At 39.9% G+C, this 12,815-nt stretch overlaps 1 protein-coding gene across 5 annotated transcripts in view; it reads right to left on the minus strand.

Moving 5' to 3' along the window:
• Window positions 1-1,493: 1,493 nt before the first annotated feature.
• bora (bora aurora kinase A activator) overlaps window positions 1,494-12,815 on the minus strand; it is a 38,949-nt gene continuing 27,627 nt past the window's right edge. For 4 of the 5 annotated variants that reach the window (XM_038818353.1, XM_038818355.1, XM_038818354.1 and 1 more), the window contains 6 exons: window positions 12,561-12,790; window positions 12,044-12,197; window positions 9,834-10,384; window positions 9,458-9,604; window positions 4,802-4,994; window positions 1,494-2,139 (listed from right to left, as the gene is read on the minus strand). In XM_038818353.1, the coding sequence (XP_038674281.1) occupies window positions 2,114-2,139; window positions 4,802-4,994; window positions 9,458-9,604; window positions 9,834-10,384; window positions 12,044-12,197; window positions 12,561-12,790 (1,301 nt within the window). In that variant the 3' untranslated portion in view covers window positions 1,494-2,113. The remainder of the gene's footprint in view (window positions 2,140-4,801; window positions 4,995-9,457; window positions 9,605-9,833; window positions 10,385-12,043; window positions 12,198-12,560; window positions 12,791-12,815) is intronic. The other variant, XM_038818356.1, reaches the window with a different exon arrangement.

Genomic DNA, 12,815 nt, shown 5'->3' on the forward strand with positions numbered 1-12,815 from the left:
TACTCCGGGTGCTCCGGTTTCCTCCCACAGTCCAAAGATGTGCAGGTTAGGTGGATTGGCCATGATAAATTGCCCTTAGTGTCCAAAATTGCCCTTCGTGTTGGGTGGGGTTACTGGGTTATGGGGATAGGGTGGAGGTGTTGACCTTGGGTAGGGTGCTCTTTCCAAGAGCCAGTGCAGATTCGATGAATATGCTGTTTCTAAATTTACTAGTTTGGATAATTCTGTATCTTGGGGAATCTAAATTTACATGCAGGATAACCCGCCCTTTCCCAACACAAACATATTGGCTCTTTCTAAATAGACCAGAAACAATTTGCTGTAGTGCACAGTTCAAACATTGCTGCGATTCCGGTTGTAAGTCCCATTCAACCCTATCTCATTGACTGACAATGGCGTTGTCAATAGTCTGGTATCGAGATGAAGGTAAGTGGATAGAATATGGAATTTGAAGCTCAACTCGGGGTTGAAAATAACATTGAGGTTCTGCACCACCATTCTTAGCTTGAATGAATATCGACAAAGGATAAAGGCAGTGAATGATGTTCATGGTGGTGAGCTGAAAATAATAACTTAGATCATCCTGGTGTTATGGTTCATGACAGTCAATCAAGTATGGTGTTCTGACTGACGGTAGTTAAAATGAGCTTCACTTGGGTGTTTTTTTTAATATAGATTCCCTAGTGTAGGAGGCGGCCGTTCCACCCTTCACATCTGCACCAACCCTCTGAAAGAGCACTACCTAGGCTCACTCCCCCACCCTATCCCCATAACCCAGCGCATCGATCGTGGCAAATCCACATAATCTGCACATCTTTGGACTGGGAGGAAACCCATGCAGACACGAGGAGAACATGCGAACTCCATAGTCACTCAAGGCTGGAATCGAACCTGGGACCCCGCTGCTGTGAGGCTGCAGTGCTAACCACTGTGCCACCAATTCGTCGGAAACACTTTTAACTGAGCAGAGCAGTAAAATTATGTATTTAACAAATTACACCTCTTTCCTTCAACGTAGAATCATAGAATGGTTAAAACATAGGAGTTGGCCATTTGGCCTGTCTTGTCTGCCATTCTGCAAGAGGAATTCACCTATCAACAACACCATAGGAGAGCTACTGATGCAGAAAGTGACAGAAGGGAAGTAGTAAATCCAGGTGACAAACATTAGACTCAACATTTTTCTAAAGAACTTTTGGGAAATACTACTTTGCAGTGAACGGGTCTTCAAAAATGTGCTTCTTTTTGTAAACCAGTTAAATATTTGCAATTAATAGTATGAAGGAATGTACAAGCCATTATTAAAACAAATTTTGGAATGCACCGTTGTTGCAATGTATAGAAATAATTATACATTCTAGGGCAAGGATAAGAAAAGTAAAACTCAATTTTTAAAAACTTTTATTAAATATTGATTTTAAAAAGGCACCAATATAAAATATTGCTGCCAGACCATTGTAACCAAACATTTAGGTCTAAAATGTAAACATTAGTTTTTTTTTTTGCTATTTAAAATATTGAACTACAGAAATCAAAAGCAAAATTTTGAAAGGAGAATATTTTGGGAGTATATTTTTCATTTCAAATTGAAACTTGATTGTATCAGCCATTCTGTGCGTCCAAGATCCTGATTTAGATGTTTCCAGACAAAGAGTCAGGTGATAAACTGCCACAATTTTAAAAGTTCTTAATGAATTTCATCTATTTTCTTACATAATAAAATAAATGACAATACATGCCAGGCCATAAATAAGAACATTGTTGGTAAACAAATCTGATTAATGGGGAAATCTGCTTATGCATAAATTTGAATGAGAAAACACAACAAAACTGTTGCTTTCAATTCATGATTTTATGGATAACAGATCAGTAACTTCCCTCTAACTACATGCAATTAATATTTTTAGAAGTGCTGATCAAGAATTTGCCTTTCACCCTCATTGCCAATTGGGACATTTACAGATGAATTTTAAATCCATTCCTGTTCAAAGGTTCTAGCCTTGAAGACTGACATTTTTCAGCCACAGCTCAGTTACAACAAAGGCATAGAGTTATCCCCGATGGGCTCCATGGTCATTTCAGAGTTTCTTGTACAAAACAAGGTGACTTCTCATCACAGTCGCGGTGGAGAACATTTTACTGCAAGGAAAGAAGAAAGTTTTAGAGAAAACTACTTTGCCTCACCCCAAATCCATATTAATGTTTCACTTTTGGAGCAGGCATGTCCACTCCCATATTTAAACATTCATGTTTTATTTGATTTTTGACGCTATAAGGAGGAATGATCACCCTCCAGCAAATCAAGTGGCGACCATTATTCACATGAGCCTCGAAGTAAATTGCAGCTAAACCTGACATAGTCCTTGTTTGTGATCCACGCATGTACTTACAGCAGGAGTCAGTATTCAATCAACAGTCACTTAGAACCATTGACAGCTATCCCAGTTCAGACCATTTAATATTAGCAACCTGAAAACAAATTTCCCTGCTCAACATAAGACTTCTGAGGACCTATTCATCACTAAGTTAGAGACCCTTGTTAACTGACATTTCCCCTTTCTCCAACCTCTTTTTTTTACAATCCAACCCGGTCTACTAATCTAAACAAAGCACTGCTTGATTGGCATGCCATCCACCACATTAAACATTCAAACCCTCCACCACTGACCCACAGTGGCAGGAGTGTACCACCTACAAGATGCATTGCAAAGAAACTCGCCAATGCTCATTCGAAAGTACCTTCCAAATCCGTGACGTCTACCACCTAGAACAAGGCCAGCAGAAGCATAAAAACACCATCTCTTGCACGTTCCCTTCCAAGCCACTCGTCATCCCGACTGGTAACTATATCGCCGTTCCTTCACTGTCATTAAGGAGTTCCAGATTTTTTACGAACAGCATTCCTCTAGTACATGGACTACAGCAGTTTACGAAGGCAGCAACAATACCACTATCTCCAGGGCAATTAGGGATAGGCAATAAAGGCTGGCCTAATGAGTGAAATGCATATCCCATGAATGAATAAAAAAGGTATTTGCAAGCCATTGCTCCAGTTCTAAGCTCCCTTTCATTTGCAAATTCCTTCAATGTGTTTCCCATCCATGGTTCCACATTTGAATCTTTCCAATCAGATTTCTACCCGTTACAACAAATAAATTAATTGTCCCCAACTAAAGTCACAAATTATGTTTTGTGGCTGTGGTGCATTATTTCTCCCATCCTCTCTAGCCTTCAACAGAGTTAACCTCCTCATCCACATCCAACATAACAGGTTTACCTACGCTTGGTTCCATTCTCACCTGTCCAATCATAGCCAAAGGATCTCCGTCAATGGCTCCTCTTTCCATTGCAGGACCTTTGGAGTCTTGCCAGGAACTTTTCCTTAATCATGCCCCATTCTGCACATCCACTATCCCCTCTACTGCCTCTTTTGTCAGACTGCTTTTCTGACATCAGGTCCTGGATACGTAACAATTTCCTCCAGTTAAATATTAGAAGGACTGAAGCTATCAACTATGGCCTCAATATCAAACTTCGTAACTGAGCAACTTGATTCAATTTCCAATCCCAGATGCTCTGCATCAAACGCTCCGCCTACTTACACTTTCATAACATTGCCCGTCTCAAACCTATCTACGAAAACATTCATCCATAGCTTTTGACACCTTGATTATTCTAAAGTTTTTCTGGCCTGTCTCCCATCCTTTACACTCAAATGCTAAACACTTCCTTCTCCTACTTTTTATCGCTTGGAACATTTTCCAATGCCAAAAGTACAACACAAATATTCTAGCCCACAGGTTAGATCAATTAAATTATTTGCTTTCATTGCATTAAGTATTATTACAGTCCAGCTTGAAGCAACATTGACAGTGACACTGACGTGTTTGACCCACTCATTTACTGAGAACATATGGATTTGCTTTCAGCACATGTTGATCAGTCATCATGCATAGATAAAGGAACTTTGACCCAATGTATACCACTGAATGCTATTTCTATACTTCAATGTATCATTGCTAAAATTGGGTTAAAAAAATAGCCTCTTACATATGCTACAAATGCAGAGACTATAATGCAAATATGTAGATCATCAATACAGCCTGCATTAGGCACAACCGCAACTATTTTGCTGCATCGGAAGCTAAATTAACAAATAGATCCAAATTAAATATTTGAAAACAAAACTATATCTCACACTTGTTTTACCACAAGCAGCTACTGAAGCCAGGTCAATCACAGCATTTAAGAGAGAATAGAAAAAATAGGAAGAACAATATTAAGTCTGGGAAAAAAATACTGAAATAAGATTAAACTGGGCACTTTTGACAAGGAGCCAGCACCGACACAAGCAAATTGGATCAACTGGCCACCCTCTGTACTGAAACGTCCATGGTGCACGCTAGATTGCTAATTATAATTTGATGTTCTAATCTCGTATGGAGTTTTATAAAGATGAAAGGAACTCCTGAATCCAATATTATAAGAGTCTTCATGGTAAAAGAAAGCCGATAAAGAAACAAAGTTTTATATTTCATAGTGCATCACAGGCAGGCATTTGTAAACTTTAAAATCAGAAATTGCGAGTTCATGTATGTAGGGGTGACATGGCCATTTGCATTGAAGCCAATTACAGCACATTAATCAGTGTTTATGAAGGTTATAAGTAGAACTTTCTAGAACGCAGCCTTGAATATATAATCTCCTTATTTGCTAAATAACAGCCTCAATTCACAGATTAACTATAGCCCTCTCTTTACAGTTTACAGCTATTAAGATGGCTTCCATCATGGTTCCATACCATTATTTTTAAATATTCTATTTAATGTTTGTTCACAGGGATTCTTCCAAGCATTCAGGTAGCAGATGTTCTGGCTTAGCACCGCATTGTGTGTTGAACGTGGCCGACTGTTATGAAAAGGCTTATTTAAATGAGAAGCCGAGTTCATTTCCAATGCCTCTTTGTTCTCTTTGCACTCTGAACAAAGGAAATCCTGGAAGTAAAGAAATGCACATTATTTTCCCCCAAAAAGCAATTTTTGATTATGTTCTTTTGATAACAAAATGAATAAGTTGATTCACAGACAATGCATTGCCTGTCATATTTTACAGAACCGAAACAGGCCAGTCAGTCCAAAAGGTCCATATTCATGTCTCCTACAATCCTTCCAAAGCTAAGGCTAGCACTGCTGCCCTTCCGCATCGAGTTCGATCCCACCCCGGGTCACTGTTCGTATGGAGTTTGCACATTCTCCCAGTGTCTGTGTGGGTCTCGCCTCCACAACCCAAAAAGCGGGCACGGTAGTTGGTTGGCCACACTAAATTGTCCCTTAATTGGAAAACAATAATTGGGTACTCTAAATGTATTTTAATAAACCCTTCCAAAGCTAACCCCATCAACACATTCTATTCCTTTCCCATGTACTTATTTATCTTTCCCTTAAATGGGTCTTCCCTACAAGTTGAAACACGGGGCAGCACTATAGCACAGTGGTTAGCATGTTGCTTCACAGCGCCAGGGTCCCAGGTTCAGTTCCTGGCTTGGGTCACTGTCGTGTGGAGTCTGCACGGGTTTCCTCCCCCAAGTCCCAAAAGACTGTTAGATAAATTGAACATTCTGAATTCTCCCTCTGTGTAGAACATAGAGTGCAGAAGGAGGCCATTCGGCCCATCGAGTCAGCACCGACCCACTTAAGCCCTCACTTCCACCCTATTCCTGTAACCCAATAACCCCATTTAACCTTTTTGGTCACTAAGGGCAATTTATCACGGCCAAGACGTGAAGACTCCGCACAGACAGTGACCAGGCGGGGAATCGAACCTCAGACCCTGGCACTGTGAAGCCACAGTACTATCCACTTGTGCTACCGTGCTGCCCTAAATCATGTATCCGAACAGGTGCCGGAATGTGGCGACTAGGGGCTTTTCACAGTAACTTCATTGCAGTGTTAATGTAAATCTACTTGTGACAATAAAGATTATTGTTATAAACACTTTCTCCATATTTACTGTTTCAAAAGAACTCTTATTAGGTCGCCTCTCAGACATCTTGTTCTGGAGAATAGAGCCCCAGTCTCTTTAATGTTTCACTGAGACATAATCTCTCAATTCCACTTTCATATTAGTAATTTTGTTTGCACCTGCTCCAGTGCCTCTATATCCTATTTATAATACGGTAATCAAAAATGTTTGCAGTCATTCAAGCATGGTGTAACCAAGGTTTAAAATAACTTTTCTGCTTTTCAATTCTATTCTAGAAATTAACCTCAATGCTTTGTTTGCTTTAGTTTTCAGGGCTGTAACAAGCCCTGCCATTATTTTTAATTATCTGTGTATCTGTACCCCGTTCCACCACCTCATTTACACACTTATTTCAGCTTGCTCATTCTTCCTACCAAAACACATTGAGTTTGACAATCATTTACCAAATAAGCCCATTCTGCAAGTTTATTTATTTGCCGCCTTGCATTTCTTTTTTACAGTCCTCCATTTTATTAACTACATTCACAATTTGGTGTCATCTGCTAATTTTGAAATTGTACTTCCGATTCCGGAGTCCAAATTGTTTCTGCAAAAGTGTACTTGGAAGTAATAGGCTCCTCTTGATGCATCATGTTAAATGATCGAGCCTGGTAGGTTTGGTTTCATTCTTCAATCACACACGAGTCTTAACTCCTTTAAAGGAGTTAAGACTCGTGTCTTTTGATTCCTTCGAAATCACTGCTTAGCCATAAAGGTGTTATCAGACTGAATTTGCTCGTCATGCCTGCATTTTAACACAAGCATCAGGGACCACCTACTTGATATTCTTTGAATTTCAGACGCTTCATATTCAGCAGGACCTGTGGGAAAGGCTGTGTGTGATGATGGTATCAAGGTAATGTTCTCATCAGAGAACATGTGCAATATAATCTATACTTTTCTCATTCCATACTATCAACAAGTGTAATAACATGCCAAAGCAACACTATTTAAATTGGGAATTCCCAAAATACATTTTGTCATCTGCCAAGTCATCTCTGCTGAACACCCTGTGCGGTCACCAGTCCGATGATTTATTTTTAGAAAAGGTATGCAGGTTGCTCCATGTTAATCTGTACCCAATTGAGAGATGTTCAATTACAGCAGCTGTAAAAAGGATGAAATGATCTTTACTTGGCCCTTTGGAGGACAAAATGGTGATGATGTGAATTGCCCTTTATCTATTTAGCTATTTTCTGTTCAGACACTGGTTTGTCACTACAGGAAACAAGAAACCAGCTAGGAAATTGAAAATCTGTTAATGTACAATATTAGATTTCTACAGGTGTCAATAAAATAATTAAATGTTGCAAATCAGGTTGATGAGGGGGCTGACAAGTCCAAGGGAACACGAGGCTAGAATACCAAACAAACATAGTTAACCTCATTCACTGCAACATTGGCTGTCAATACTGGGTGAAATTTTCCACAAAGAGAATGGCAAAGTGTCAGGTTCTGAATGAAAACTCTCCAGAAACACAGCCACGATTTCTGAGCAGATCTTCTGACATACTGTCAAAAAGAAAGTCAGAGTGTGTGGTTTGCACTGTCACTCTGCTGGGGCGGGGAAGGGAGAGCAAGGCTGGCTCCACAAAGATCGAGGCGCCATCTTTAAAGAGCACCCCGATTTGCAGGGGGAAAACATCCACAAAATTCAGAGCGAATCCTCAGCCCCACACGGAAGTATCGGGGGGCACCCCCACACGGAAGTATCGGGGGCACCCCCACACGGAAGTATCGGGGGCACCCCCCCCCCAACCGATGTTGGCACACATCCCTCTCCCCTCATAAGGGCAACCCCCTCTCCCCCAGTGGAGAGGGTTACAGCCCCACTCCCCTGTAGGACCCTAATGCTCAGACTCGGCCCTCAACCCTAGGATATCCAGGCTCCTCTGCACCCCCAGCGTGGTCACCACGGCTGGCTTTTGTTTTTGAAAACCAGAAGTAATTTGCATTGGCGTGATGTCACTCTGCCAATGGGGGACCATCACACAGGGTTGGATCTTAAGGTGTAAAGCCGTTTAATTATATCTAAATTAATGTAAATGCATGCAAGTCAGGGCATGCCCCAAAAGTACTACACCACCAAAAGTAACTTCTCCCACGGTGAATGGGAGAGAAGGAGTGTAGGCTATAAATCCAAGAATGGAACTTAAAAGTTCAAGTATACAGGGGCAGCACAGTAGTGCAGTGGTTAGCACTGCTGCCTCACAGCGCCAAGGTCCCAGATTCGATCCCGGCTCTGGGTCACTGTTCGTGTGGAATTTGCACATTCTCCCCGTGTCTGCGTGGGCCTCGCCCCCACCACCCAAAGATGTGGATGAGGTGGATTGGCCACACTGAATTGGCCTTTAATTGGAAAAAATGAATAGGGTACTCTAAATATATATAAAAAAGAAAAGCAGCATACTATTTAAATGGAGAGTTGGAGAACTCAGTGGTACAGATGGATCTGGGTGTCCTGGTACATGAATCACAAAATATTAGTACACAGGTACAGCAGGTGGTTAGGAATGTAAATGAAATGTTGGTGTTTATTGCAAGGGGAATGGAATATAAAAGTAGGGAAGTTTTACAGCAGCTGTACAGGGTATCAGTGAGACCTCATCTGGAATACTGTGTACAGCTTTGATCTCTTTATTTGAAAGAGTATATAACTGTGCTTAAAGCAGTTCAGAAAAGGTTCACTCGATCCATTCCTGGGATGAAGGGCTTATGTTGTGAAGAAGCATTGAACAGGTTGAGCCTATACACATTGGAGTTTAGAAGAATAAGTGATCTTATTGGAACACGTAAGAACCTGAACAGATTGATAGAGTAGATATCAGGAGGCTGCTTCCATTTGTGGGGGAGATTAGAACGAGGGGACACAGTTTAAAAATAAGAGGTCTCCCTTAAAAAAAAAAGAGGAAAATGTTTTTCTATTGGAGTATCATTGGCCTGTGAAATTCACTCTCCCAGAAAGCTTGGAGGCGGGGTCATTGAATATATTCGTGGCTGAGTTAGACAGATTTTTGATATGCAAGGAAGTCAAGAGTTATAGAGGGGATGGGGCTGGTTGGAGACAAGAAAATGGAGCTGAAACCACAATAAAATCAGACGTTCTTATTGAATGGCAGAGCAGGCTTGAAGATTGAATGGCCTACTCTTCCTCCCAAGTCCTACGTTTATTTACTCAATATTCTGAAAAATCACAGCAAAGTGAGGGCTAGAAATACCTTCACTTACATTCATTGTCAGTGTTTTACCTGCATAATTAAATAAAATGTTAAATTTTAATTTGGTGTTCGGCCGGAAAGTGGAGCTGAGTCCACAAAAGATCAGCCATGATCTCACTGAATGGCGGAGCAGGCTCGAGGGGCCAGATGGCCTACTCCTGCTCCTAGTTCTTATGTGCATTAGTTTTGTAAACACCACATAGACATAGAAGCATTACCTTAGATTTTAGATTATGCTTATTTGGAGGTAAAGTTCCAACTAAAGTTCGCAGTTCCAAATGCTCTTTACCAAGCTGGCTATCTGTTCCAATAACATCCATTAAGCTACTTGCAGAAATGGTTTGTGTATTATAACCACTATCAGCCTATTAATTTAAAAGAAAAGTCAATACAAACAATAATAAAGGCATGACACATGCATTAACACTCAGACTGAAAATTCAATAACATAAACATGCACAGCTAACCATATTACTCTGTAAATAGGATGTGATTTTATTCGGTCAAAAATTGCAAAACAAAACTTTTTATTGATCTCTTCAGAATCAATAGGAGCAATAGTTTAATTATAACTGCTCAAAACATGATCCTTACCTGCATACAAATGCTCTCGGAAGGAATAGCGCTGCTTTCTGCAAGAGGTGACAGAGACATATGAGGGCTATCCATGTTTCCGGTCATTGAGCTAGTCATTGGAATACTAATGTTGGTTTCGGTTTCCTTCACCCAAGTACTATCATCCTCATCAGTTGTTCCTAAGTCAGCCATTTCAACAGTATGATGCTCACTCCCGTCTTGAAGCACTATTATATTTTCATTAACTTCTGAGAAATTGAGACGCGAAATGCAATTTGTTTCACTTTCTGTTCCCAGATATAGAGAGAACACTTTTGCATCCTTTTCAGGGTACAGGTTGGTTTGAGCTGGAGAACAGAGTCTATCCTCAATTTTGTGTTCGTGCTGCAGAGTGGTCTTTTGAGGAGAAGTGCGACAAAGGATACTGCGAAATCTTGAATTTGTAGGGGGGTATATTTTAATTGGCGAACATCCTTCTATTAAAGGAGATTCTGTGCAGCGGCCAAAATTCCCATCTAAGATTGCTGCAGACGGAACAACGGGAGACATGAAAGTAAAGTCCTTTTCTTCTGTATAAAGAAAAAACAGAGGTTATGCGAAGAATAGACTTTCCCAAATAAAGTTATTATAACATTTGTGAATATTGGACAAAAATACGTGATTCTACTTATGAAGAGAAGTTTATTTATTGGAAGAAAGGTGTCTCAGAAGAATAATGGAGCATTAACTGAACTATAGCAAATTCAAACAAGTGGTCATTGTTTAAAGAATGTACAGTCAGCTACATATTTTTAATTTCATATTATAGCCAAATCTCTAATCTATGCATCAATTGAGTGGTATTTGTTCTCGGAGTATTCATGAACGTTTATACCTTATTTTTCCTTTAATATGCAATGTGATGGCCCCTGCGATTGAGAGAAAACCTATATATATCGTATGGAATGATCTGCCTGGACTGCACGCAGAACAAGAATTTTCACTGTACCTCGGAACACGTGGCAATAAATCTAAATCTATTTTATGTTGGAATGGTGGGCCTTATGAAAACTAGGTTTCTCTGGAAGATGATTTCTTTAAAAGGCCACCTGCATTCCATAACTTCATATGGCCAAGTTGCCTGGGAGATGAAGACAAGAATTTGATTACAATGGTGGAATAGATTCTAGAGTTTGGGTCTGCTTTTCAAGCAGTTTACTGTAGAACAAGCTGGCTGAAAGGTACATTCCTTTCCCCAAAAAACAATTGAAATTCTGCCTGCTGGTTAAAAGGGTTTACGGTCTTTGATAACTGAAGGAATCTACTAGCCACGAGTTAGATGTCTGGGATAGCCAAGCTGAGAAGAGAGAGAGAGAGAGGAAAAGCTATTTGATTTAAGATTCCAGAGTAAGGAACATTGGGAGTTCTGACCAGAGGGGTTGAACTGGTGGTCTATAAGTGAGGGACTGTTCGAGGAGATTTGAAAGGACAATCTTAGCAGAAGTAAGCACAAGGCCCAAGAAACCCCAACCTTTTTCCCGATCTTTGAAACAGTATTCAGACCATATACTTAATCGTCCAATTTATGTAAGTATCTGACTTGAGTTTTTTCAGGGTGTAAGTCAAATGGGTTTAGAAAGTAAGTGAAGAGGTTTGGTTTAGAGCATGACCTGTGTTCATTGTACTTTTAAAGTCTTTAATGTAATTGACTATTTAAAGGTAGCGTGTAGTTCTCAGTATTCATGTTCTTTGATTTTTGTTTCGCAAAATTATTTTATTTGAAACAGTGAACATTTGTGGCTTCATTCTGATCGGATTTCCAAAGTAAACCTTTGCTGGTCTCTACCAAGATCACAACAGCAAGCAAGGACATAAAAATAACCATTTGAATACTATAGTGATGATATAGCTCTGATTCAATCAATATCTTAACAATGAATGTAAAGACGGGAACTTTTTAAAAGGCTTTACCAGCCTGTTTCAGCAATCTGGCTTGCTTCATGTCAGATTAACTGATGTAAATATGAGTAGTGTTATAAATAAGCACCAAGCTGCAAGGTCCTTAGAGAACGATCACATCCAGATACAAGATTAATTTATTGCAGCTATCCTTACATTGGAGGAGAGGGGAAAGAAGTAATCTGAAGCAAATATTAAGTTATCAAGTTTCAAATCCCCCATTTAATACAAGTAAACATTTAAAAAAAGAACAAATTTTTTTTTAGAACTTAAAAATTGTAAGTTCAAACCTGAAACTGGCATTTTGTCAAACTGAAGTCCAATTGGAGACAAAGGTGGTGACGCAGAATGTGAACAAGACATCTGTGAAAACATGGGGCTGGTTATGCTCCCTAAACTGCACGCTCTTCCACCATCTTGGATGGGACTCGATGAAAATTGCCCCTAAAATTGACAAGAATGGATTTACATTACCACATTCTACTGTGTGGCTTGCAACAAATTCTTGGTATAAACTGCTTTTTTCAATGAATATTCGAGTTGTGAAAGGAATGGAACAGCATGATGGGTCTCTTATTCTGGTCACTCATCTAAATGTGTGTTTACTTATTTCACATTCAAACACTTAACTGTATTCCTGGAAATCAATGCAAGTCAGAAACATTGTGTGGAGGACTGGAGACATAAAGCCATTTCTTACCAATCTAGAAAACAGCACATTAGAACCCTACATCCAACAATCGCTTTATCCATATAACCTACAGCATGGAGCCCGGAAATTATATTAGAAGCTTTATGAGTACTTACAGAACTGGGAGTTTTTGTGGGGCTTTTGCATCGAAATGGAGGCGACTCCAATGAGCTGAGATTTCCGTGGGACTGAATAAGGCCAGCACCCAGATTTTGCTGTGGAGAAGGAAGGGAGAAGCTACCAAAGTGGCTTCTTTCACCATCAATAAATAGTTTCCTTCGAAGTGAAGATGCACTCAAACTTTCATGGGACTGGTCAGCAGGGTCTTCCAATTTATAATGTTCACCTGAACACAGAAATAAACTTGACTG

Source organism: Scyliorhinus canicula, chromosome 14 (genome assembly GCF_902713615.1).
Source record: "Scyliorhinus canicula chromosome 14, sScyCan1.1, whole genome shotgun sequence".
Lineage (NCBI taxonomy): Eukaryota > Metazoa > Chordata > Chondrichthyes > Carcharhiniformes > Scyliorhinidae > Scyliorhinus > Scyliorhinus canicula.